The sequence below is a fragment of the Buteo buteo genome, chromosome 12 (assembly GCF_964188355.1).
Source record: "Buteo buteo chromosome 12, bButBut1.hap1.1, whole genome shotgun sequence".
Classification (NCBI taxonomy): Eukaryota; Metazoa; Chordata; class Aves; order Accipitriformes; family Accipitridae; genus Buteo; species Buteo buteo.
Window position 1 is genome coordinate 1,484,246 of NC_134182.1, and position 27,568 is coordinate 1,511,813.

The 27,568-nt window shown below is 43.6% G+C and overlaps 2 protein-coding genes across 4 annotated transcripts in view; both read left to right on the top strand.

Moving 5' to 3' along the window:
* ACSS1 (acyl-CoA synthetase short chain family member 1) overlaps nucleotides 1-7,997 on the top strand; it is a 36,857-nt gene extending 28,860 nt beyond the window's left edge. For both annotated transcript variants that reach the window (XM_075042394.1, XM_075042395.1), the window contains exons 11-14: nucleotides 129-256; nucleotides 1,741-1,804; nucleotides 2,373-2,491; nucleotides 3,464-7,997. In XM_075042394.1, coding sequence (XP_074898495.1) covers nucleotides 129-256; nucleotides 1,741-1,804; nucleotides 2,373-2,491; nucleotides 3,464-3,637 — 485 coding nt within the window. In that variant the 3' untranslated portion in view covers nucleotides 3,638-7,997. The remainder of the gene's footprint in view (nucleotides 1-128; nucleotides 257-1,740; nucleotides 1,805-2,372; nucleotides 2,492-3,463) is intronic.
* Nucleotides 7,998-10,594: 2,597 nt separating this feature from the next.
* Nucleotides 10,595-27,040, top strand: APMAP (adipocyte plasma membrane associated protein). Of its 2 annotated transcripts, none has more exons than XM_075042396.1 (9): nucleotides 10,595-10,748; nucleotides 14,578-14,694; nucleotides 18,348-18,463; nucleotides 20,218-20,310; nucleotides 22,333-22,449; nucleotides 23,673-23,847; nucleotides 24,303-24,437; nucleotides 24,805-24,997; nucleotides 26,096-27,040. In XM_075042396.1, exons 1-9 carry the CDS (start codon nucleotides 10,657-10,659, stop codon nucleotides 26,303-26,305), a joined length of 1,248 nt encoding a protein of 415 aa, XP_074898497.1. In that variant the 5' UTR covers nucleotides 10,595-10,656; the 3' UTR covers nucleotides 26,306-27,040. The 2 variants fall into 2 exon arrangements, with proteins under 2 accessions (XP_074898497.1, XP_074898498.1); XM_075042397.1 differs by having other exon boundaries at nucleotides 25,263-26,324.
* Nucleotides 27,041-27,568: the final 528 nt, after the last annotated feature.

The window sequence follows — 27,568 nt, forward strand, 5'->3', positions numbered from 1 at the left end:
TCCCTGTGAGCTGTCTGATCCACCCTAAGCTATTTGCCATCCCAGAGCGTAGTCTGTTCTGCATCAGAGCCCAAAGCAATAGGCTGGCACACTTCTTGCTGCTGACCACGCGCGTGTCTTTGCTATAGGTTACTACTTCACAGGGGATGGTGCTTACAGGACCAAGAAAGGCTATTACCAGATAACGGGGCGGATGGATGATGTCATTAACATCAGCGGACACAGGCTTGGGACGGCAGAGATAGAAGATGCAATGGTAAGTACCAGTCAGGTGGAGGTCCCTTGACAGGGCATATCTGTGGGGCAGGGTGGCCCTTTCAAAGAAGCTTTGTGAATTTAAACAAGCACAGGGTCTCTTGCCTTCAAACCCTTGCATACACACAGCTTGATGCACAGCAAATGTGCAAAAGGAAACAGCTCCCTTATTAAGGAGACAAAGAAGAGGAGTCACACTGTGGGCAGTCCATGCAGTTGAACTGTCAGAGCTGTGTTTCCTCTCAGTGACATTGTACTGTTGCAGCTGTAATTTTGGATGCTGGTGGAGTCTCCATAAGGGATTGTCTCTCCTGTTTTTTCCTTCCTCTCTGCTAACATCTAACCTCTCCTTCCCAAATCTGTGGTTCTTGCTCATCCGAACTAGCTGAGTATGGGTGAGAATTCAGCAGTGTTAAATATGAAGCAACCTTGATTCATGTCAGCTGCAAAGCTAGCCTGTCATTTTGAGAGAAAATAATATTAGCACAGGGAATTGAAAACAAAAAGTCCTCAGAGCATTTATCTGCAAAGCTTGACCTGAATATTTATTTTATATTATGTGTCTTGCCTGCAAATGGCGCTTAAATGTGACATTTGATAAACCTGAGCTGTGTTCGCATAGCACACAGGATCCTACTTTCTCCTCTGTGAGTAATCTTTTTGTCTGTGTGGGTTTCTGATTGTAGATAGAGGATCCAGTTCCTCTCCTGCTCTATGTATGTGTATGCATGTGTATATGCAAATATATTTATATGCTTAGATTGCTCTGTGATGTTTTCTTTCATATTTTAATCTAATTTAAGATAGCGTAATCCAGTCTTTGGTGTGGGATTCAGATCTGTGATTTCTCGCGGTCTGTACACCCAAATTGTCGTCTTACTGCAGAAGAACATTAAATTAAACTGAAGTGTGACAGAATAAATCATTGTTGTGTAGTATAATAAAAATATGCATTCAGCAAAACAACGCTTCCCCCCTTCTGGGAAGATAAAGAAGCCTGATTCTTTCTGCCTTCTGGTGTGCTTTGGGCACTTATAAACACCAGTCAAATGTGGACTGTGATGTTGGCAGCTTCACTTTTGCTCTGTTGGCAACAGTTCCCTGTGTCACAGAGCAATGCAGGACTGGTTTTGCTTTTGATTTGGCCATGGCCAGTCACCACTTGGGACTGTAGCCATGCACACACAAGAGCACAGACAAAGAAAGAGAAAGCAGGTTTCCAGCTGGTGCAGATTCAGTTTGGTGTGCAGTGGGCTTAGCGGTGTATGTAAGAGTACTTATTTGTTTGTTTAAAAGCAGGGCCAATCCAGTGAGTAAATGCTACTCCCAGAGATGTCCAGCTTTCCTGTTGTGCTTTCAGCAGGATCTGCCAAGGGGAGGGTGAGATATGGCAAGGTGTTTTGTTCCTAGAGCAACCGGCGCAAACTCTGCAGGGCTTGAAGCGGTTGTTATGCTCTGTGTATTTTTGTTTCCCTTTTTGTGAAGGCTGATCACCCTGAGGTCCCCGAGACAGCTGTGATTGGGTATCCACACAAGATCAAAGGAGAAGGTATGTGAAAAGCAGTGTCCTGACATGACATCTACATACACTTTCCTTAATTTCTAACCTGGGCTGCGTGTCAGGAGGTGCCCAGGGAATGGGAGGGCAGTTATCCATAGGTTGACTGGCATTTCAGCCCTAAGAGGCAAAGACAGCCGTGAAAATAACTGCATGTTCCTAAGCTGGGTGCAGGTGTTACTCCTTAAGCTGTTTTCACACACAGTGTTTCCATATGTGGTAGAGCTTCCTTTAAAAGGATTGTGCTCAGAGATGTCCTTTGAACAGAATGGGAATAGCTGATTTGCATTGGCCAGCTTTTGATCCCAATGTCACTTTGGTAATTTATGTTGAGTTGTCATTGTCACTGAGATCAGTCTGGTCCATAGATGCCAAGACAAGGCTGGACCATCATTTCAGGGCTGGAGTCTGACTCCCGTTTGTAAACAGGATTCTTGGCAGTCCCTAGATTGCGCATAGGAATGATTTGAAACCTGCCTTAGCATTTGAATGAGCATCCCTGGTCTTGCTGGCCAGGATCTAATATGAGGTATGTGGCTTCTGCTCATTTGTCTTCCAGGTGCCTTTGCTTTCATAGTGCTAAAGGAGCAGACAGCTCATATAGACCGTGTCAAAGAAGAGCTCAGAACCATAGTGGCTTCCAAGATAGCAAAATACGCTGTGCCTGACCACATTCTGGTAAGTGGGGGACTGTAACTGATTCCAGGAGCAGGAATGGTCACATTGAGCAAGCCTCACCTTCCTACCTGGAGTGCTGCTGTTGTCCCTCTCCAGCAGGACAAAGAAGCAGGAAAACAGAACTAGCTGGAGGGATCTCTAGGTAGGGGAGGGCAGGTGCAGTGGTGTGCATGTGCTCCTTCTCCATGCCTGAGGATCAGCAGTGACACAGAGGGTGGCTGGGATATTACAGCTACTCCAGCCTGCAGAGCAGCTTCTCATTGGGGCTGTTACAGAGTGTGTTTTAGAGCTACCCTGAGGCTTCTCTGTTTGGGCCAAGTGGTGAACAACCCTTTAAAAGGGATGCACAGCGTGTTGAGAGCACTATGTTTGAATCTGCTGCTAAGTCCTTTGCAGGAAGTGTAGCCAAGACATTTAACATTCTTCTGATTATGAAGGAAGGCGTGTAGGCTGACAGATATAATCAGGCTAAGAGAAACATAAGCAGACAGGTGTTATCCCTTAAGTAGGAGACCCTGTAACTGGTGTGCAGTATTGTGTGCTTTATATTTCTGCCCTGTAAAGGGGAATATGTCTGTTCTGGTAATGCATTGAGATCTGTGTCATCATCAGTGCCTGATTTTTCAAGTGTAACTAGCTTTCCAGCTCAATAGTTAACAGCTTATTGAGGATCTGATTCTCCAAAGAGCTGTGTGTCCTGCAGCACACAGCCTGGAGATACACAGCAATGCATAAATGGGGAACAAAGTCCACTTAAATAAGAATAAAATATAGCACAAGGAATTGATGCTAGTGACACTTCTTTCCTTGGACATAAACTAGTGTGCTCAAAGGTCTAGTATTTCCCAGGAGCCTCAGAGGAGCTGTGACCATGAGATAGTATGCCAGGCTTAGGACAGTTCAGGCAAATTTCCTTGTGGTTTCCAGCAGGACCCAGGTTCTAATATACGTGTGTCTTTCCCTTCTCTGCAGGTAGTGAAACGTCTTCCTAAAACCCGATCAGGGAAGATTATGAGAAGGCTGCTGAGGAAAGTAGTCACTGAACAATCAAGCAACATGGGAGATGTCACCACACTTGATGATCCAAGTGTTGTCAAGGAGATATTGGATGCTTACCAGAAATACAAGGAGAAGAGTTCCTCATAACAGGCAGCTCTGGGATCTCTCTCCTCTGGAAATGTGGAAGGTCTCAAATAACCAGGCAAACAACATAGTTCTCTCTTGGTGTTTTTTAAAAAACTCTGTTCCCTTCTAGGGAAACAAGATTTTCCGCTCCACAACATATTTTGAGATGCACAGAGCTAGGAGCAATCTGCAGTTTTGCACAGTCAGTGAGCTCCCTTTCATTGCTTCTAGGGCTGTTGTAGAGCAGCCGTTGATGGTTTCCATTTGCTATGATGAAATTTAATACTAGCTGAAGCAAGATGCAGGCATTAATGTTTCTCATTTTAATGTTACTGTACAGGGAAATGTTTTTATACAATACTTTTGCTGTTTTAAAAGAAGCCCTGGAATACACTTCTTCCATTTTTCCTTCAGTTTGGATACCTGAGTTCAAGTAGCTGTATTTTACTGCAACTGTGGTGCCTTTTCAGCAGTGCTGGGTATGCAAGTAGATCTCTCACATGTGTTATTAGAGAAATGAGAAGGACATGGCTAGTCTGATAGTTCTTTCTTGTGTTTACCCAGTTGTTCTAATACCTCCTTTGCCTTTCTTCATAAGGATTTGTTCCTACCACTATATGTCCTGTGACTTGCCAGAGATGGTGAGCCTGTGTCCCTTCATGTCCCACGCAGGCAACCCAGCACTAGCACTTGCAGCTGCAAAACTGAGCCACAAAGCCTACCGCTGGACTTCCTACATGTCCTCGATGCATTGCCTGTTGCATAGGAGGGGTCTGGTCCCACATGTTTTTATTCTGCCTTGAGAAACTGAATTACCAACTGGACCTTTAAAGTAACTGTCCTCTTCCTCATCGGTGATGACAACTAGATCAATGTTGTCCATTGTGGTTCACTTCTGTATATTAGGAGTGGTATTAGGATCTACAACTGGTAGATCTTTGTTGCCAGTTGGTGATTTGTGTAGGTGCCTTCATTTCTTGAAGTTGCTATGATAAGGGACGATGTTTGCTTGCTGTCTGTCAGAGAAGCATTGGGAAACAAAATCCTGAAGCGCTCAAGAGAGTTTGAAGCTGAGAGAGATGTGCTGGAGGGTTCATTGTGACTTGCTGGGCTGTGTGATTTCTGACCAGGGAATGGTTGTTTTAGCCCACTGCTGAATGGCCTGTAATCTTGTTTGTTCCAACAAAGACAGGCACCCAATTTGGAGGTAGGTTGGTTCTCCTGTCAAAAGTTATGACTTAATGCTTATCGCTGGTAGGTTGCGCCCTACCATGTCTGTCCCTTCTTCTGTGCTGATCTTCCAAAGAGTTAAGTACTAGGTGCATACCCGCAAATTGCACAATCTACAAAGAAGAAGGAAGTGCCTCTTAGATGCCTTCTGGAAAGTGATGGTAGCATTCCAGACCAGCAACCTTAGAATAGCAGGGAACAATAGCCTTTGTCTTTCATATACGTTCAGAATTGCAACTAATATATTCAGTGTTTTATTTCTGGACTCGTTTTATCAGAAACACATTTTGATTGAAGCACTCCTTATATTTGGGCTGTTCAGAAGAATTTGCTAGCAGGTCTCCTGTCCTCTGCTACACCACTGAAGGTCGTGGAAAAATCTGTAGGTGCTGAATGCCTTTGAGACTTCTGCCACTGCTAAATTTGGGTTAAGCTGGCTAAGGGGTTCAGAGTGGTTGGAGGGGCCACAGAGCATGCCAGGAAGGCCTGGTAGAGGACTCCTGCCCTCTCCCTGGGTGCAAAAGCTCAAGGTATACGCCAGTGTAGCATGCACAGTGCTGATCCTGGGAGTGTGTGCCACAAGAGCTCAGGCAGAGCTTCTCCATCTTAACCTGCCCAAGCCAAGTGACTGCTAACCACCATTCCGGTGCTGTGGCTGGTGTCATTCCATCAAACCTTGCCGTCCTGCCTCTGTCTTTCTCAGATGACAGTCTGCTTAGTTTCATGGAGGTGTGTGTTTTGGCCTGCCAAACCCCAGAGTAATTGGCAGAGTTGCCTATTTTTGCCCTAGTTTTACAGGGGTGACTTATTGCTGAATTAAACTGGAATTAATTTAACTGAATTTAACTATCTTTTCCAGTGGGACTGTGTACTGGGAAGACAATCTGTGCACCTAACTGGAGGCAGGAAAGGCAGGAAGAAAACGGCTAGGTGATCCTCTAGGACTGGGAGAGGAGTGGTGAGTTTTTTGGCCAGCAGAGATTCTGGTACCAAACGGGGAAGCAGGCTACTCGCAGTACGATGTGTTCTCAAGGACAGGTGTGTTGTCTTAGGTGCCATACTTCCTCTGAGTACACTAGCTGCATTTGCTGGTTTGGGTTTTTTTTTAAATTTATTTTAAATATCTCTAGGGACTGGGTAATACAGTAGGGAATAGCATGCTTCATTAAAATTCCCATCCTTCTGACTGCAATCCATTTTTGCTTAAGGTAAATAGACACCCTGTGGACTTTGTGGGAAGTTGAAGATCGGAAGGTTTGATAGAGTTGACAGGAAGTTAATATTTTAGGAGACAGCCACTACATATACCCTCTATTGCCATTGCAAAAGGAAAAAAAACCCACTTCCTTAACTGATTTTCAAGTGGGAAGCAGCCAGGAGTTAATGCTTGTGACAAAAGAAGTAGACTCCCTTGTTTAAACAAGTTGTCTCTACGCAGTCTGAAATACAGTGCAGAGGAAGAAAAATGACTTTTGAACAAGATTATACGCTTTTCTTTTAATCAAGAAAGCATTTCCTATATTATGGATAAAGAATTTCCTTGTCCTCTTGACGTGAAATTTCCTTGTTAAGGTGAGATGCAGTGGTCATAGACACATGGTCTAATTCATCTGAACTGCCTCGTGAAGACTAGCTATGTGAGGAGCAATGTGCTTTGGTGCATTGAGACATTTGCCATACAGTTCCTCTGCTCAGGGAAAATGGGAGATAGGCACGCTCCCTCACCTGCATCCCTATTGTCTCAACTTTTGTGGGCTTGGGGACCACGGCTGCCAGGGAGGTTACAGACTGACGAGGTAGCTGCAGCACCCCAATAAATCAGAGCCATGCCAGCTATGGTGTGGACAGACTGTAGTTACAAACAAACCTCATACTGTGAACTTCTGAAGCCTTACAAGCACCTTTGCTAAAATCAGGTCACCAGCATTTGCAAGACTAGAGTGCCACATGCCTGCCATCCAGTACCACGGATGGTTGCTCTCTTCCTTGCACACTTCCACAGCTGAGCTGTGGTCCTTGGGATGTCCATCTGCTCAGAGGCTCCCTTGGGGTATTCAGAGAGAGCATGTAGTGCTGATGTGCTGCCCACATGGTGTTCTGCAGTGGACACAGCTCCTGCTGGGCAGCCTCAGCCCCCACCTCTCCTGGTAAAACTGCACTTCTGCAAGTATACCAGCATCAGCTCTTGGAGCTAACATCCCATGCTCAGTTCATCTAATAGGACCTTGAGGCTGGTAGAAACAGATCTAGGCAGGGCTTGGAATAGGTACTTCTTACAAAAAGAAGAATACTGTGCTTCACCGGGTAGGCTACTCATAGAAAGCTTTGCCAAACAGATTAAATTTTCCAGCCAGAGAAGTCCCTCTTTTTTCTTTTTCCCCATGATCTCTGCTAACTGCAGCAGTTGCATCTTCAGTGCAAGCCTAAGTCAAGCTTTGCATTTTTGTTATTCCCCGGATGTCGCGAACATCAGCACTGGTGTGTGGCAACAGTGCTTTCCTCTTCGCACGCAGCAGCCTTGCCCCCCTACCAGGCTTGTGGTTCGGGTAGGGGTTCAACCTGCAGAACTGGCACTGATGTCCTCAGTTCTTGAAATGCTAGAAAGGCGGTAGCTTGCAAAAGACCCTGTGCAGACTTAAGAGCTGATCTTCACTAATCACTGAAGGAGGTAATGATGTATGGAATACTTTAGGGTAGGATCGTGGGACAAACTTGGGGGTAATTGTTTCGTTTAGAAAAGCAGAACTGTTGAATTCTTCTAAATCTTTGTGTGTCCATGAGTAATGTGTGGGTTATTTGCCAGATCACCTTTGTAGCTTCATTGAAAGAGATCCAGAGTCAATTTTACCTGTTGCAGTTTGTTGCAAAGGGCAAATGTGCTTGCTTTTTTTCCCCACTCAGTTTTGCCAGTAAGACCCAGTCATGGTGCCTTTTCTCCCACTGGAGACACAGACGATGATTTTTTTAATTTTGGAAAGGGAAAGTCCATCTTTCTAGAGATGTGTGTTGTACGGTCTAATGTTAAGCCTTTAATGATTATTATGTTTCCTTGTAATCATGCTTTAAACACATTTATTGTCCTTGACCAAAACCAGTTTCCTCAATGATCTCTGTATTCATATTTTCATTAAAGGAAATATCTTTCTCTGTGTGATGGGTTGGCTTTGCATCATAGGTGTCCAGCCCTCCATCCCCTAAAGGGTCTGGGACCTTTTCAGTTCATTGGACTTGCTTCTGCCAGTCCTGATTATTTTAGTCTGGCAGCACAGACCAAAGAAAGGCAAAAGAGTTCGAGATCAGGATGAGTCATCTTGTGGTCCAAATTGCTGTTTTACTTTGCTGCTTTTCTCTAAACAGTAGCTCACAGGAAATCAGTTAGGGCCAGAAAACTGCCACTGCAAAACAACTCAAAAAGTTGAAGAACTAGCATTTGCATGTCAGTAAGCTGCATGTGTCATGTAAATCCCAAGGCTCCACTGCTCTACACTCATTTTCTTGTGTGATGCAAACAGAGAACAATTGGTGGGAACAATTAATGACTATTAGTTTATATGGACGGTTCAGCTACTAATCTTGTCTTGTGCACAGCATGCACAAGTAGAAAAGGAGTGAAAATGGGATGGGGCGGGGACGGACAGGACACATGAGAGACAGCATTGTGTAGAACGTGAGCGTGTAGCTGTCCCAGAGCCAAGCAGATGAAAAGAAATTTGTTTCCAGGTGCCTTGATCTTTTCTAAGTGCCAGGAACACATCCTCTGCAGGGTGCCTTGTCCATTGAGAAGTGAGGAAGATTGTGTTTCACTCTCTGCATACCACACGGATAACACTATAGTTGTAATGCAGGGCTGGACACTGAATATCCTCGTTAGCCACTTATCCTGTTACCTCAAGCAGCTGCTTCTGGAAAGCTTCCAATGCCACTCTTAGCTCTTGCAACCCTCTGGCAAATGTCTCTGACAAGTCACGAAAAGGGCTAGGTAGAAAGGCAGGTGCCCATCTCCTCACTTTGTGTTTCTCTACTGCAGCTGCCCTGATTTATTTACTGAGAATTTATTCGTAAAATGAAGACTGTTTTCCAGCCTAACACAATTATATTCAGGGGCTGTTTCTGTGGCCAGTTAAAGCCACAGAAACTGATTTCGGCAGCAAGTTTCTGTTTTTAAACTAAGCTGGAACAGGCGATTCTTTCTGAGCTTGAAAACAAGACAATTCTGGACCAGAAATTGTCTTCTGCCTGAGACTAGAAGTGCAGCATGTTTTTCATGGCAGTGAGCCTAGCCCTGCTTTGTCCCAGAAGGATTTGGGGACGTAACTATCTTTTGGGGTGGAAATGATCACAGCTATGCAAGATTACCAGCCTACAAACATTGGTAATGAATGATCTGCCACAGCAGCTTTTTCACTCTTGCTTCTATTTCCTCTGTAGCTGGTGTGTATCTGCCTGCACTCCCTGTGTCTGCAGTGACAAAGCTTACTTTGGCTTTTTGGTCTGTTGAAGCTGGGAGAGGGGAAACCCAGTGCGTTTTAGTGCTCATCCTGCACCTCGCATGCAGAAGACTCAAATTTTTTTTTTTCTACCAGTTGGACCTTGGGGATGCCGTTTTATTCCTCTGTGCCTCAGCCTTCTGCACCCCCAGGAGTTGGGAGGAGAGGTTATGGAACGTTACTCACAAGGTCCTCGGGCGAGATGGTTGTTTAGGAGAGCGGGTGCCTTCAGGGAACAGTGCTGCTAAGCTCTGTTGCAGCTGCTGGGCCTGTTGCCCGAGTTCAACCTGAACAGAGAGAAAAGCCACCCCGCGCCCCCCTTTCCTGGCTGCAGCCCCTTTCTGTGGAAAACCCACATTTTGCTACTAGGCGTGATGCCAAACAGCTTTTCCCGTTCCTTGGCAGCACGCAGTTGGGGCGGTCTCCTGTTCCAGCCCTCCCCTGTTCAGCTGCACTTGCTAAACGTTAACGAAGTGGTGGGTCTGATCTTGCTGCTGGCACCCAGGGTCCTTCCTGTAACACTGCTGCTCCTGAGCAAGGGAAAGAAGCCAGAAAAATCTCAGCACGTTGTGTTACCCAAAAGACCAAGAGAGGAGCAAAGCTGATGTTCTGGGAGCTGAAAAAGACGGGTGTCACCCCTCGCATCTGGGTTAAGTCACCCCGTGGGAACACAAGTTGTTGAGGGGGACGTAAAAGACATCAAGGGGCGTCCGGCTGCTCCGCCAGCTCACACCCCCGTAACCGGCTCCGGGAGCCAGCGAGGGATTTGCTTTCCGCCCCCCAGAGGTCCCCGCCGGCCCTCCGCTCTCCCGTCCCACCGGAGACCATTTCCCAACCTCCCCCTCCCTCGCGGTTTCCTGGCGCCATCTTGCGGGCCCTGGAGCTCGGGCTCTCCGTGCCCAAGCCGCGCCCAGGGAAGGGACGACAGCAGCACCGGCCCTGCCCACGGGACCCCCCCAAACCGCCCACAAGACAGCGGTGGATCTCGCCGAGATCCCCGTGGCGGCGGGGATGGGAAGATAAACCCAGCGGTGGCCGAAGGACCGGGTCGCCCTTCACCTCTCGCCCGCCGCGGGGCGGCTCCCGCCTGAGGGGAGAGCGGGGGCGTGGCCTGGGGCCGGTGGGGGCGGAGCCACAGGGGGGCGGTTCCATGGGGAATACTTAAAGAGGGCGGGGCCGGGAGCGCCCGTTGGGGCGGCGGCGCCCGCCTGAGGGGAGAGCGGGGGCGTGGCCTAGGGTCAGTAGGGGCGGGGCTATCGGGGGGCGGAGCCATGGGGATGTGTGGAGAGGGCGGGACCGGGAGCGCCGGAGAGCGGCGGCAGGATGAATGAGGCGGAGGGCCTGCGGCAGCGCCGGCCGTTCCGCCCGCAGGTCATCACCGAGGATAGCCCGGCGCAGGAGGCTAAAGAGGGCAGGTGGGGCCCCGGAGCGGTCCCCTTAGACGGGGAGGGAAGAGAGGCCTAGCCGTGACCGTCGGCTGCGGGGCTAGGCCTGGTCTGAGGGGAGAGGAAGGCCGGGCGGGGGGCTGAGGGCCCGCGCTGGGCCGCGGGGGTATTCGGCTTGACCTGAGGGAAGAAGCCCGGCTCTTGGCGAACCTGAGGGTTCGTAGCGGGGGGGTTGGGGGTCCTGCTTGACCTGGGGCTGTAGGGGAGGGGATTAGGCCCGACCTGAGAGAAATCCGGCTGGGAGGTGTGCTGGGAGGAGGCTCGACCGACCCGGCCTGACCCGGGTGAGGGAGGCCCTGGGCCGGGTCAGAGTGCCCTGGGAGAGGTTGTCCTGGGCGAGAGGGGGGTGGAAGGGGCTGAGCAGGCCGCTACGGGCGTGGGGAGCGAGGCCTCCATTCCCCTCTCTTGGCTGGGGGTGCGGGTGGATGCTGGGGCACCCGTGGGTCCCCCTCCGACCTCCCTGCACCCCGGTTCGGCAGTGGCTGCCTTCCCTCCCTAGTGCTTCTGCGGGGAAGGGTTTGGGGCAGGGCCTGCACACCTGCTTCTGCTGAGCTGCAGGAAGAGTTTTTAACCACAAAAAAATAGTTTAATTTGTGGCTGGGTTTTTTTTTTTCAGTGGGTCTGTTTTAAGTACAGTTTATCTTCTGCTAATCAAGAAAGAACAATTATCCCATTGTGGCATGCACAGATTTATTGTGGGTGTGATTAACTCCTATATAACTGTGGTTAGGCTGTTTGTATTTGACAATAGCTGAAAGAGTAATCTGCAGTTTAAAGACTAGTCTATATGTGTCTGAGATAGAATAACCACATAAACAGTCTATTTGTTTGTGGCTAAGTTAAAGAAGATTCCATTTACAATTTTCTGTTTAGGAATTTTATAAAAATTTAGCTTCACTGTAACTGAAGGCAGTAGCTGCAATAAGAAAGTGGTGGTGTTTGCCTTCCACTGAATAGAGTGGTTGATGACTTGTAATGCTTTGGTTCACCATCTATTATGTCTCTTCTGATTTGAGTACCTTGCAGATTCTTATCTCTGCCCTTCAGCGTCATCAGAATGAAAGACTCTGTATGGTGGCTTGTATGCGTAACCCCTGTTTTTTGAAGGAGAGCATCAGCATCTCTCAGCTTGAGAGACTGCTCTTCCTGACTTCAGCCTCCCTTGGTAGCTTTGCTCAAATCAGTTGAATTTCTAGGGCTCCAGCAATGATCCAGAGTATCCACAGGTCCTGTTCTCATGAGTCGTCCTGCATGAAACCAGTGGAGGAAATTCTGGAGGCTGCCCTTTTTCCGGCTGGGAGCTGTGGCAGAAACTGTTGATGACATTTGTTTTCTCCTCCAGCCCCCCACTAGTTCCTCTGCCAAGAGGATGAGGCAGCCTGGACCCCTGACTATGGTGACCCATAGTATTGTCTTGCCATCCTACTGTCTTCAAGAGCTGGTGCAATGGCTTCTCTTTTTAGTTCTTAGTGACAACTAAATTGCTGCTGTTATAGCTGGAGTCCTGGTAAGTTGTGTAGGGTTAGTTATCAGAGACACAGTTAACTCAGGATTTCTGTTTTGCTTATCAGTCTTGGTGAACCATTACTTCTGCGATTCTTTCCAGTGACCAGTCAGTAACTTACAGTTGTTAGTATTCTATATCAGGTATGTTTTGTTTGTTTGCTTTTATAAGGATTCAGAGTAGCTGACTTTTTAATTTTAATTTTTTTTTTAAAGTTTTGGGGATTTATTTAAATTCTTGTGGTTTCAGCAGCATCTAAAATAGGTCTTGCAGTTTGCCAGCTTCAAGTGTGAGTTTGTTTGTCACCTCATTCTTCCTGCCTTTTTCCTTTATTGTCAGTTCCTTGCAAGTTTGGATGAGGATCAGAAATATGACCTTTACTTAAATCATGCTTTCAGGAGCTTTAATTAAGTTGGCTTTGGCAGATGAGTTCCCATTCATCTTTATCCCCTTTCTTCTGTGTGAGCTGTTCTCAGCTGTCACAAAGATGCTGAGGTGTCTGCTGACAGTACTTTTAATCTTATAGTATTGAGCCTTCATCTTTTGAAGGACAGTGGAAAGACAAGGCTGACAGCTGAAGTCTTTGTGTAAACTTGGGCATCGCCTCGTATCTCTACCACCTGCTCTCGATCCCAAATCCAAGGGGAAACAGACTGGGAGTTTGTTGCTTCCTCAAGACATCTACTGGTAGAGCAAGAAGCGCTGAATTCTTCTAATCAATTTTAGGGCAGTCTGACTCTTGGGAAGTATGAAGAAGTTAGTGCAGATGAGAGAGCTTCTTTGGAGCAGTTTCGCAGCCTGGTCCAGCTCAGATGGAGACAGGCTTAGTGCTGTAACACTGCTGAAGTCCACAATGGGAATGCTCTGCTCTTGAGCGTGAGAAATAATATTTATTTTTTAATATATCTGAGAGCAGGAATACTTGGGCGTGCTGGTGGAAAGTAAGTAGGCTGAGGTGGTGAGTGCCTTGGGGGAGCTGGGGAAAGTTTGGTGACCAACAGCAGCAGTGCTAAAAACACTTCTTGGAGCAGGCTGAACTGTCTGTGGCTTTGGGCTAGCAGCAGCAGCACCCTTGTCATGGCAGGCTGTCAGCACCCTTGTAGCAGTCACCTCGGCATAGCCTGGTGATCTGTGCGGTGGCTTGTGATGGCCCGTTGGGTACTGTGCAGAGCTGGGGAACTTGGGGCAGGCCTCCATCCTAACGCCTACGTCTGCTGGCAGCAGTTGTGCTGTCAAGAAAGAGCTATGATGGATTATGAATATTGCAACTTCTGTACATTGTGCTTGCAAGCAGTGACGAAATCCTAGTTCTGTCCTTGCTGTTCCAGCAGATAATCCCAAAGGTTACCTTGATGCCGATATCAGTACTGCAAGCGCATGTTGTTAGCTCCCCAGTTGTGAAATTTGTGCTCTGGGCAGTAGTTCATATTTCCTACTGTCTCGATGAATGGCTAATGAAGGACGAAACAGTGGAAGTGGTCCAAGGATTAATGCAGAACCATCAGGCACTGTTTGCCTTTATTTAACTGATACTACAAGGAGACTGGCTGGCTGTGCCAATGAATGGTTCAGAGTAGCTAAAATTGTGGGAGCTGCTTTTCTAGTTCCAGGCTAGGATTTGTTGAGTGTGGCTCTGTGCTTTCCTTTGTAAGTGCCTGATTGATGCCTCTAAACTTGTTGAGAACAAAACCTGTTTTTCTCCTGTGGAAGAACAGTTTTTACTTTTTTTTTTTTTGGTGCGTTTTGATGGATAAATAGCAGATATTTAATTTCTTTTGTGTGCTGGGGCCTGAGTTTCAAACCAATGTTCACTAAGTTAAGCAAGCATTCATTTAACTTCCTCTAACGTTTGTTGTTTTAGTTGAACTTTTAATCCAAAATTTGTGCTGGGATGGGAACCACTGCCAAAACTGAAGATCAGAGTGAAAAAAAAAAAAAAGAAACCAAAAAACCAACCAACCAAACAACAGCACTTCTCCCCCATTTCTTGGTGTTTTTGTTTTTTTGTTTTGTTTTCTTTTTTATATAGTCAGCTGTAACTTGTAGCATGTGTGAAACCTGTACATGATAATACTCTGCCTCACATGATGCCAGTATGCTGAGACTGGATAAATATCCCTTTCTTTTATCCTAACAAGTTCAAAATGGACCTTAAAGGTCATTCAGGATGGTGGTTGGGCAAAAGTATTTCTGGTTCCTTTTGTGAAGAAGATAGGCTGTTAAAGGATTTTTAAAGACTATTGTATCTTAAAACAGCTTAGCATGTTAATCCTATTTCTTGTCTGGTTTTCGCAGTACTTACAGCAGCAAGGTGTTCCGTGTTACCTTCTTGACTTTGGCTGCATCTCTAACTGTGCCCCTGCTTGGAGTGACTGTTCTACTGGATTGTCCTATAGACCCTCAGCCTATAAGGTAAATTGTTGCTTTGTTTCGAAATAAATGTTATTGAAGTGTAACTTCTCCTATGTGCTCTCTTGGTTTGGTTTTGTTTTTTTCTTCAGCAAAGAAGAGTCAGCCACGTAAAGTGGTTCTAACTGGATTAAGAAATTGGGGACTGATTGCAGTATTATCCATTGTCATGGCTTCCTCTGCATACCCGGTCTGTTTCTGAGCCATCTTGTGCAGTTGTGTGTCACTACTGATCATTGAAGGAGCTGAATTACTTTCTTTGATCATTAATCTAGAAAATGATTTTCTGCTGTCCAAGCTGTCAGTGGAGCTTGTGATTTCTTACGTTCTTCCTTCTGTGAGACAAGAACTGCGTTTTCACTAAGGACCTAGCTGTAGCCCTGCTATTATAGTTCTGTCAATGAGAGACTGTTTATCTGAGGATGGAAATTGAAATGGATAACCTCTGTGGGTTGATTCGGTGCTTTGTACCAGCAGAACCATATGGTGATGTTATATTTAAATGCAGAGCTCATAAAGCAACGCAGCTAGGTGATTTCTGCCCTGTCTGAATTGATAAACATCTGAATCGAGGTCTGTGTCAACTGTGTAGTGTAATAGTGAATCAGCTACATGAGGAGATGTGACCTGTGTTGGGAGAAGTTGTGTGTGAAATGCTTTGACTGCTAGCATAGGGTGGAGTCAGGTTGTTTAGTGCTCCTGGCATTTTGAAGTAAGTGAAAATGCTCAGTCTGCTAAAAATTTATGATCAACTCGGTAATTCCTTAATGAAAAGGAACAACACTGTAAATATCTCTTAGAGTTGAAAGAAACTGTTAATGTGGTAGGGTAGTACTTATAAGTCTTGCTGGTAGGCTATTAGACGTAAGCTGCCTCGTTGCAAATCATAATGAAATGCTTTCTACTGTGGTTGGTGTCATGGTTTAACCCCAGCCAGTAACTAAGCACCACACAGCCGCTCACTCACTCCCCCCAACCCAGTGGGATAGTGGAGATAATCGGGCAAAAAAAAGTAAAACTCATGGGTTGAGACAAGAACAGTTTAATACAACAGAAAGGAAGAAACTAATAATAATAATAACAATAATAAAATGACAATAATGATAATAAAAGAATTGGAATATACAAAACAAGTGATGCACAATGCAATTGCTCACCACTTGCTGACCGATGCCCAGTTAGTTCCCGAGCAGCGATCCCCCTGGGCCAATTCCCCCCAGTTTATATACTGGAGATGATGTCACATGGTACAGAATACCCTTTGGGCCAGTTGGGGTCAGCAGTCCTGGCTGTGTCCCCTCCCAACTTCTTGTGCCCCTCCAACCTTCTTGCTGGCTGGGCACGAGAAGCTGAAAAATCCTTGACTCGGTATAAATACTCCTTTAGCAACAACTGAAAACATCAGTGTGTTATCAACATTCTTCTGGTACTGAACCCAAACCATAGCACTATGGCAGCTTCTAGAAAGAAAATTATCTCTATCCCAGCTGAAACCGGGACAGTTGGGTTTAACAAAATCCAATTCCCTGAAACACATTGCAACTGAGCAGTAATTCTGAAAGCTGATAGGGTATGTCTGTAATGCTTTTGCTATTATATAGTCCTGGTCTAATTCTGGTCCAGGGTAACAGTATTCTGTATGCTTCCATTTCTTACTTTAAGTCCCTGTTTACAAGACCGGGAGAACTATTCTTCTTGCCCAAATCACTGGCTTATATTGCTGTACATTCTTAATTAGCTTCACTGCCAGAAGTGGTTCCGGTCTGTACAATAGATAGGATGACTCTGTGTGATGTTTGTGAAATTTTCTGAAAAAGCTCGAGGAAGTAGATGCTGTCTGAATCAATCCCTTGAGTGAAAGAACACATAGAAATCTCATTTGCCAATAATGATGTTATTCCTGTAAGCCACTAGAAATAATGAGGAAAAAGAAAGAGGGGGGAGAAGAAAGCAGATGTGATCTGTGAAACTCCATGTGACATTCCTGCAACTCTTGATTTATTTCAAGTTCTTTCTCTATGAGCTTGTCTTTGGATAATATTGATCCCAGGGAGGATTTTCTGCTTGCAAACATGACTGTCCAGAGTTCCCAGCAATTGAATTCCTTATCTGAAACCTGTTATCCTCATTTGAAACTTTCTAATGCTTGGAAGAAGGGATGGAAAATGAATTTGTGTTAGCATTGTGAAGACAACTCTGCTGTAAATCTTCTGTGGACTGGAGATAGTAATTCAGTTGCCTTTGCCACTGCAATAATATATACTTAAAGTAAAGTTTGCTGTCTGTAACCAGACAGATAAAAGTATGTATTTTTCTCTCCTGAATTATTTGTGTTGTGAACCTGCTTTCCTCAATTGTCATGGCTTTTATAGTTCACAGTTTCAGTTGACTTTTTTCCCCCCAGTCACTGAAGCTCTAGAAATTGTAACGATTTTCCCCATATGAGCAGTAGAGTTGCAATGTAAATGGTGACAAATAGGTCTCGGATCCTGTGAACCTGGGCAAGTTTTGGAGTCAAACCTTGTCTTTTTAAGATTCTACAGGTGGAAGGCATTTGCTTATGGTCATATAAGGAGTTATTTAAAAAAAAAAAAATAAAAAAAAATTGAAAAGTTCTTTCAAAACTTGGCCTAGGGAGCTTTAGCATCCTCTTGTGAATGATCACCTACTGACCTTACCAGCCTGGGCATATATGCAGCTTTTAGTAATAACTTGAAATCCTTAATTCATGGAGACTGAGGCGGCTTATGTGTGTGTTTTTAAGAACCGAAGAGACTGAAGTGTATTTGAGTTTATCAGCACTGTTAAGGCTGGGTTTGAAGCACAGTGCTTCATTAAGTTGAAGCTGTGTAGGCATCTTAGTACTTCCCTTCTCCATATCTCTGTAGTTGGTTGGTACTCCATTTGGCTATTTATGTGAATAAGGGCTTCCAAAATTGGGCCTCATTTTGTCATTTTGAGATTTCAGTTCAATACCCTTTAAGTTTATGTGCAACTTAGTTCTTCGAGTTGGTCTTTCACTGTGGGAATGCATTAAGTCACAAAGGAGAATATATGTTTCAATATGGTACGAAAGCATGTGTATCCTAATGCTCAAACTACTGGAACACTTTTTTCCTGAGTTGTATGCTAATTAGTAATTTAAATTTTTCTTTTTTTTCTGTGATGACAATGCTATACAGTGTCAGACTTTGGTGTATTGTAAAATGCCAGGCTTTTAAATTTGAAAACCTTTGTCCTTAGGAATTTGCATATATCTACTTAGGAAAAATATTCTGGTACAAACTCATTCAGCTGAGTAAGAAAGCAGTTACTCTTTTGCGTTGTGGCAACGCAGAAATCCTTTGCCTTTGTGTAAGATAGATGAACTGGGAATGTGTTGTTGGACTTGTATCTGGTAATCTATACAACTTCATCTTAGGAACACATAACTGCAGCTTTTCTGATCAGCAGAACCAGAAAATTATGATCCTTGATGAACAAGAGTCAATTTTTCAGCTTGTCAGCTGTGTTTTACATACAGCATATTTCAAAAAAGAAAGCATAGGTCAGGTTTGCAGGAGTTGGCAAGCTAGGAAGAAAATGATCCAGTATGTTGCTTAAGAGTGTTTGCAGGTTTGTGCAAAGGATCATGAGGTCTGTGTTCTGTTTTGTAGTTTAAAGGAACCTCCCCTCCTGACGGGTGTGCTAGAGCCCAATATCAATTTACGAAAAGCTGAGCGGTTATGGGAAAATCAGCTGGTCGGACCAGAGTCCATTGTCAATATTGGCGGTAAGCACTGACAAAATAAGCTTTTAAAGAAGGGTCTTTAAATGTTGCTCTGTTGATAAGGGTTTGTTCAGCAATATAGCTTTTAATATCTTACAGAGTTTGTTACCTTTGAGTATGCAGGTTTTTACAAAAATAATTGTGTTATGCAGCAAAACCTGGCTGCTATATACTGCTTTTCTCCTTGTTCCCCAGTATAAAATAAATCTTGTTGCCAGATTAACAATCTCTGTCTTCCAGGACTGAACCATCAGCAGTGTAGTCAGGGGCTACTTATGTTTGGAGGAAGTGGTCCCATTTTTTGTTTGGCTAGCTCTTAACTGGGAATTAATATTTACAGGGTACTACCTACTCTTTTAATGCTTATTGCCTCTGAGGGAGCTGAGTCTTGTGGTGTTAACTTTTGCTTATATGACAGAAAAAAAATCTCAAGTTGGTGAATAGCATATTTATATTTTAGTGCTGTTGCATGTGTTACAGGTGTCATCCTATACTTATCTTATGGCATATGTGTTCTGAAATCACAAACCCATGCCACCTCTGAGTAATGAGGTGGCTAGACTTGTAGTGGCATGACACCCACTTAATAGGAAACCGGCTTTGTGCAGGGGTAGTTATTCCTTGTGCCTCCTAAAGGGGGGTAAGGCTAGAAACTACCTTGACATGAGTCCTTGACTGTTTTAATATGAAAAGGAGAGGGTGTGGGAGTTGCAAGCAAGGCCCTTACTGAAACATACTTCAGTACAAGAGGTACTCAGTAGCCATAATTTTCCTTCTGCTATATATTCTAATAAGTTAGTAAAATATTTTAAAAATCATTTTACCCAGCAACAAACTACTCTAAATTCCTTCCTCAGAGTATGCTTTTTCTACCTATCTCTGTTAACAATGTGCTAAAGTGATTACCTGAAGCCACTGATTCTTTTCTGTTACCTGGTTTTGTCGATCTCATTGGAAACTCTTTAAGGAAACCTTCCTGCAAGGGACAACTGACCTATGGGTGAAATAATCACCCTAAGAATGAAGTTTTGTATGAATAAATGCTGAAATCTTTTTATTCCCTTTTAAAAGTGTAATTAGCAAACTTAAATTAAATTGGAGATGGAAAAGTCCAAGCCATGGGCTCTACTAATCTAATGGTCTTTCCCTTAATTTGGTGATATGAAAAAGTTTGTGTGTTGTTTGTATTTAGTGAATCTGTCTTATGCTATCACATGTAATTTGGCAATGCTTTTGATTTGGGTGGTTGTTCATTTGCTATGGTTTTTGTAATTCTTCTCCAGAACTGGTACAATATGAGCATTGGCAGGTGTCCAGCAGCCTATGTGGACTGTATCAGAATGAGAAGTTTTATCTAGTCAGTCTGTTGTTGAAGAGTGGTAAGATGGGTGCAGTGCCTGATTGCATTTTATGATGATGTAGAAATTTGCCCAGAGGGATCAATCCAATGACTAGCCATTAAATTGTTACATCCACCTTTAACCAAGGATTTGGACCGCTTAGGGATGAAAAGCTTCATATCCTGTATTTGCAACTCGTAAGGTTTAAATCCTTCCTCTTCTTTTTGAGTTGGAAGAAATCTAACCAAATGCTCTTATTTACCTTCATCTTTCCCCTTCCCTCTTTATTCTTTTCCTATGACTGAAGATGACTATTACTTCACTATATCTTAAACATGTATTCTACTTCATACTCGTAGAAGGATGTTTGCCACTACAGTTTTGTGATCAAGCTAATCACACCAGTTGTTTTTGCAGATGTGCTATTTACTGGGACAGCTGATGGGAAGATTATCAAAATTGAAGATGGCGAAATACAAACAATAGCCAGAATTGGCCATGGTCCTTGTGGTGAGTGACAGCTCTGAACATAGTGTACCTGAAAATGTCTGGGTCGGTGCTTGTGTTGATTAAACTGATATTCTCTCTGGATTGCTCATGCAAGTGCATATCTTCCTTTGTAGAGATTTATAACAGAAATATTAATATATTTGTATGAATGAGGTGTGAGTGGAAATATGTATATAAGCGCTGGAAGGAACAGCAGAGCAAAGGGCCAAAAGAATGGGAATGGGTGCTCTTGATAACAAAGGACACTGTTCCCAGCAGTAAAATTTAGGAATGCGGGTTTTCTAGGTCATGACTACAAGGCCTGCACTCTTGTAAGGCTGCAGCATGGATGGCTTGTTGGTAGAAGATCCTGCATCTTAACACCAGGAGGAAGACAAGGTTGAAGTGCATCACAAATAACATTCCTTTTCCTGTTAGTCCATCTAGAAAAAGCACGTATCCTAAACAAGAAAAAAATGGGCAGCAACCTGGCCTAATATTTATGGAAGCTGAAGTCAGCAAGATTCTGAGGTGAAGGGCCACCCATAGAAACTGAGGACTCCTAAACAAGTGTGAGTGAATGAACTCTGAGATAATGTGTGAGTGGGAAAGATCAACTTATTTCGAGAATTTCAAAAAATAAATATCACCTTCCCCATCTACAGAATTTTGCCTTGCATTTTGTTGTACTGATTTGCCTTCCTCTGTTTGTAAGTACAGTGGGGGGTTGTGATGGCTGTACCTGCTTTAGCAGAGATCTTCCATTGGTCATGATATTTCTGTTTTCTCACTGTTAAATTGCAGTTATTTCTTGTTGAATTCCACACCTCTTTCTGAACCACTTATTTGCTTCATTTAATGAGGTTTCTGGAACTGAGTGAAAAAAACTGGTAGTGGCCTGTTTATTAACAGAACCGTTCCTATAGTTCTGTGGTTAATGTTGGCCATCTCAGTACTGCCTGGCAGTCTGAGAAGCCTGGCTGTTATTTTGTTGGGACTGTGGGTGGTTTTGTTTGAGGTAGCAATGTAGAAGCTTACATGAGGTTCTGCAGCCCTGTGCTGGTTGCCAGTTAGACAGAAATTATGGGCAGGAACTGTTTTTGTCTTTATGTAGCTCACATTGACACGTTCATCATTTTAGCTATGTAATTTTACATGGATGTTCATGTGATTAGACTCTGGACTGATTTGGAAGCGCTCTCTTGGTTGCCTAACTAATAAGATGGTCTTGGTGCTGACAGCCAACAAAGTCTGCTTCCAGCTGAGAGGAAGCTGGCCTTCCAGCTGCTGCTTAGGTGTGCATGTGGGTTGGGATGGATATGAAGAATCACCTTTCCGCTACTTATTTCCATTGGACTTGTAAAGCTTGGGAGAGGTGGGAAGATTATGCTGCCCTATTTCTTTGGGGCCAAAGAGGTAGTGGGGAGCCTAGACTTCTGTCTTGCCCTCCTTGAGTTGGGGAGGGAAGTGAAAAGGCTGTAGCTGACTACCTTCTCCAGAAGTTTCTCTTGCTAATCTTTCAAACTACAGATGCGCTCAAGTTCTTAGTTTTTCAGGACTCAAATAGACAAACTCTTCAGATGTGCAGTATTACCCTTCGTCCTCACATAGAAGTCTTCAGTGTCTGTGTCTTGAGAAACTGGCAGTTTCATGACGGTGTTGGACCTTTCCAGAAAAAGAAAGTTCTAAGATGTGTGTATTTTTATTTTTGATTTTAAAAAGAAAAGTAAAGGAAACCTGCAGTAAAACTGATTCTTTTTGAGAAGAAGCATTTATTTAAATGCAATTTTCTGATGTTCAGCCCTACTTGGGGCAGCTATTAGCTAGCTACTAGCCTGGCAAATTATATGATTATCCCTAGACTGGTGAAAACTTGGGGATATCTGTTTCACTCACACCTAGGAAAGTAAGAATCATTTCTTTAATGAATGTGTGTGGTGCTGGCCGTAGAGTTTTCTTAAGATACAGTTTGACCTATGTAGGTAGCCTGAATGCCTTGTATTTATATCTATTTGGAAAACCATTTTAAAATTGTTTCCTAAGGAACCCGTGAAGATGAGCCAACGTGTGGAAGACCACTTGGCATCAGAGTGGGGCCAAATAACACCCTTTTTGTGGCAGATGCTTATTATGGACTCTATGAAGTTAATCCTGGTACAGGTATGACTTTTCTGCTCAGAAGTTCTCTGACAAATCTGGGCTTCATTTGCAGTTTTGCCAGACATTGCAGGCAAAACAATGCCTGCCTTCTTTGTAAAGTGGTTTGGAGCTGTCTGGTGAAATATGCCATATCAGAACTTGATATTTATTTTCTTGTAGCAATCACTTCCTCTCTATATCTCTCTGTCTGGATCAGCGTTACCAGTGGCTTATCTTCTGGTGACATGTGCTTTTGGTTGTCAAAATTGGTACCTCAGGATCCATGAATAAAGCTCTGTGTAGCTGTTTTAGCTTTCATAAGGAGAAGAAAAAAAAATGCTGTTACACAAACTTTTTGTCATGTTCGCTGTACTTTTGTTTCTGCCTTGACCTCACTGTGTGGTAGCGAAGAGCTCTTGACTTCTCTGTAACCCCAATCTAGAGAAAGTGAAGGAAGATGTATTTTGGTGCAGCTGAAGATCAAATGGCTTGTTCCTGCTGATGAAGGCACTGTTGCATTGTGCCCTTTGTATGTCCCTGAGCCAGATCTCAGTTCTAGAAGCTGTGCTGTCAGAAAGCAATAGTTGCTTTCATGTAGGGTCGATTTTCTGACAGTTTACATCTCCAGATTAGCTTCAGGTGGTGAGGAGGAGGCTAGCCAAATGCTAGGTGAGATGTAACCGAAGGGCTCAGACTGTGTGGCTCTGGGAAGGTATGATCAAGGTCTTGCCTTTTGATGGCAGACAGCTGCCATATTAGCTCAGTCACAGAAAAACCAACCAAGCCAAGCCCTGTGCCCAAAGATGACTTCAATAGATTTTGGTTAATTTTTAGAGACTTGACCTTAATTTGTCTGGTAGTATATGGCAGAGCAGTTTAGTGAACCTGCTGATGTTTTAATGTTTAGAAAGTACTACTCCTTGTTCTTACAGATTTATGGGGAAAGAGGGAGTAGTGATTGGGTTGCCTGGATCCTTCTACAAGGTTGGCCCCTGAGTTTGCTCTTGGTTTCATATGAGCTTCAGAGATGTGAAAAGTCTGGCACTCATCAATAGGGAATATCATCTACTGTGTCAGTTTTTCTGAAAAGTATTTTCTCCTGGTCATTCGTGTTCAGTGTTGAGTTGTTCCCTGCAAAGTGCCTGCTAATTTCATGTTAGTATTTAACTCATTTCCAAGGCAGGACATACAAAAGCTTGTCTTGTGTGTCTTTCCCCCCCCCGCCCCTTTCTTTTTGTAATCAGGTGAAACAAAAGTGCTTGTGTCAACCAAAACGCTAATTGAAGGTCAGAAGTTGTCATTTGTGAATGATCTTACAGTGACCCAGGATGGGAGGAAAATCTACTTCACTGACTCCAGTAGCAAATGGCAAAGACGAGACTACTTATTCTTGATTATGGAAGGCACAGATGATGGGCGGCAAGTATCCCTTCCCCAAAGAATTTAACTTATTGTAAGATCAGCTGTAGGAATGAACTTCACCACTTTCTTGGTCTTCAAGTTTTTTCTCTTTATAAACCACCTGTGCAAACACTGCAATGCCCAGGAGAGGGTGAGAGAATGTATGGATGTTGCTAATGAGACCTGCAGCAAAATAAATGAGATTCCTCTTTTCCTTCAAGAGGACTTACGTGGAACATCTATTTTAAAAGTGAAGGAGTTAGCATTACATTCAGCCTAAATCCTTCATGAATGCTGCCAATCTCAAGTGGCTTAGTATTTCTCCTGTGTTCATAAGCAAATGCTTCCTGGCTATTCTGCCTTCTTAACTTAGATGAAGTGCATGTGAGAGAAGATAGAATGCCTGGAGAAGGAAACCAAAGTGAATAAATATTTGTCTTCTCTCAAAACAGTATATAATGCTTTCTTTTTAGCCTGCTTGAATACGACACAGTAACAAAAGAAGTGAAAGTCTTAATGGTGGGACTGAGGTTTCCCAATGGTGTCCAGCTCTCTCCTGCGGAAGACTTTGTCCTGGTGCAGGAGACAACCATGGCTAGAATCAGGAGGTGAGTATGACTTTGCTGAAATTATTACTCTCTGCTTAGAGATTGTTTAAATAAATGAGTCGAATGACAAAAGAAACCCTACACTCTATTTATGCCTAGTTACCAATGGCAAAGAAGGTGGCCTTCCTCAATACTTAATTTTTTCTTTAAACATCTGGACTGCATAATCTTTCCATCATGGGCTCCTTGAGCATAGTGGAGTAAGCTGACTTTTTCTGGGGAGAGGAATGCTGTATTTCCGTGTACCAAAATAAGGAAAAAAACCAACTTCTTTTTATTTTTTTAAATGAATTATTTTGGCGGCTTTTATTTATTACTTAGACTGCTTAAGTTAAGGTGTCCTAATCCTACTGTCTATAACTTTCAGGTATTATGTGTCTGGGCTGATGAAAGGTGGAGCAGATATGTTTGTTGAGAATATGCCTGGTCTTCCAGATAATATCAGGTTAAGCAGCTCTGGAGGATATTGGGTGGCTATGTCAGCTGTCCGGCCCAATCCTGGATTTTCTTTGTTGGATTTCTTGTCTGAAAAACCATGGATTAAAAGGATGATATTTAAGGTAGGTAAAAAAAAAAAAAAAAAAGCTAAAAAGAGTTTTCAAAAAATCACCTTTAGTATAGGAATGGAAGTGATAAATATTTGTTTGTCCTGTTTCTTCCTCTTTGCAGGAAGATTTAAAAAATTTTTTTTAGTGCTGTGGTTAAAATTGTTGTGGTTGTCCCCAGGTAGAACAGTCCTTATATATTCATAGGTAGTAGAACTAACATTTGCTTCTCTGAGCAGCAGGTACACATCTCTTAAGTTGCCTTCCATCTTGATCTCAGGAAAGAAAAAGAGACTATCTCTGCCCTAGCCATGCAGCAACACAGGATCTACATTTGGATATGTGAAGACTTCACCTTTGTACCTGAAGTGCCTAAACTACTTATTGCCAGGTGTCCGGAGAGCATTTGGGAAGTCTGGCCTGTTCTAATGACTACCCTAGGCATCCTAGGAGACAGTGTGTATGTTATGTATGCTGCTAGGTGACACTTTGTTCTGACTCAATATGCCTGTTGTTACGTCACACCCCCCTTTAAGATGAGGATGAGCAAGAATGATGTATTTTGTAAGGGATACCTGATGCTAAAGAAACGGCATGGTGCTTTTTAAACAATACAGAGACTTTGAAAATACTTCTGTTCTCAAAAAAAAAAATAAAAAAAAAATCAACAAGCAGTGTTCAGGATGGAAGTGCCATTCCGGCTAAACAAACTGTGCTGTCCCTGTAAAACCTGTTGTCTCTCCTGGTGCAGTGCAGGAGCCTTAACAAACTGATGCTACGGGGAGCAGAGCATGATGTCTGCTGCTTGGCATCAGCTGTACCAGAACAAGATGATGTCTCCTGCATTGACATCCTTTCAGCCTAGTGCTGGAGTAGAGTATGCTTCTGCTGGTTTGCTTTGTTTTTTGTTGTTTTTTTGTTTTAAAGTTCGCTTTTCAGATGTTAATGTGTTAAGCCTGTGTAATAGTGTTTACTCAAAATGTGTGCTTATGTCCTTAGCTGCTTCTTCCAAGGAGTGTGGAATGGTCTTTGACTGTATAAGTGTCTGAGATCTAACTGTGGAGAACAAAATCTTTTGTTGTTAATTTTCTTTTTTTCTTTTCTTTCTTCTAGCTGCTGAGCCAGGAAACTGTGACAAAGTTTGTGCCAAAATATAGCCTTGTTGTTGAACTTAGTGAGACGGGATCCTACAGAAGAAGCTTTCATGATCCCAATGGAGTGACAGTAGCTTATGTTAGCGAGGCACATGAGCACAATGGATATCTTTACCTGGGCTCCTTCCGGTCTCCATTTATTTGCAGACTTAATCTTCAGCATGTTTAACTGTCCATCCATGATAAAGTGCCACTGTCCTGTAATACTCCAGAGGTACGATGGAAGCATGTGCTTGAGGCAGTGTGTGACCAAGGACAAAATGTGAAAGACAGTCTGTTAATGTGCAGTAGCACTGTTCTGTTGCCATAGGAAAACGTACAGCTTGCTGTACCTGTCCTCTTCCTTGGTTTAACTGCTCTTGCTTTGGAGTTGGCACGCATAATTATTAATATCTGAGGAGTATGGTGGGGCATCTTCATATGGTTATGTGCTCCTTAAAGAAAACCCATTGCTTTTCCAGACCCAGCCCTGCTTGGAGTTGTCTTAAACAGACATCATTTGTCACCTTTAATGCAACTGTATGTCTTCTTACACTGGAAGGATTTGTAATGTATGAAATTTAATTGTATATGATTTGGATTGAAAAGGATGTCTTGCATGTGTTTATTTCTGTTTTAGAACCTCCTGATTAGGAGTGATTACATTGCATGTTCTAATGTCATACCATGGTGCTGTGGTAGAGGCAGCAACATCCAGAACATGCCTAGAAATGTAGTTATCCCATTTGGGTTTCTTCAATTCCAGGCTGTGTAATCAACATCAGACACTACAATTAACTGTTAATCAACATGCAGAATCAAATTTGATCATTATGTATGGACTTCTGTGTTTCTTTATAGCGTTGTAGTCAGATGATGAATGAAAGTTGCATTTTCTATGTTATTAAAGACTAGTTCCAGCGGGTTTAAAAAGGGTCACTTGCAGTATTTCCTCCATGTTTACCAGGTCCTGTAAGTCTCCTGTTCATTATGTAGGTGGCCATTCCTGAGAGATGTGGGAGGGAAGAGGGCCAGCTTCAGGAATCCTCTTCATGCTTTTTATGGAGAACTGATCTTGGGGAAGTTTGGTGTCTGTAGACAGAAGTGGACTGAAAAGGCCCCTATAAAATCTAGTAATAGTGGATGAGGAAGGCTTTGACAGAAAAATCTTGGAAAGTGGTAGTAGCTCATGGGTGCTTTCTGGCACCTCCAGAGGAAATGGTTTGCTTCCTTTGTTTACGGATACTCTGCTTGGTAAATCCAGAGAATGCTTTACTGTCCACCACTACAAAGGCAAGGCTGTGCTGTTACATTTTAAATAAAAGGTTTTGCCTCTTGAAGAACTAAAGGGGTTACTTCAGCAGGTGTGTGATTTAGTGGATTGATTCATGCTTTGGGGTTGAAGACTTTGCTGCTTTGCTCTCTTTCTGCCACTGGGTGATAGTCAAACATA

Excerpts from the sequence above, each read along its gene's own strand:
- APMAP (XM_075042396.1), top strand. The coding sequence starts at position 10,657 with ATGAATGAGGCGGAGGGCCTGCGGCAGCGCCGGCCGTTCCGCCCGCAG. Across the intron at positions 22,450-23,672 it reads TGAAGTTAATCCTGGTACAG|GTGAAACAAAAGTGCTTGTG; the intron begins GTATGACTTTTC and ends TTTTGTAATCAG. Across the intron at positions 24,998-26,095 it reads TTAAAAGGATGATATTTAAG|CTGCTGAGCCAGGAAACTGT; the intron begins GTAGGTAAAAAA and ends TCTTTCTTCTAG.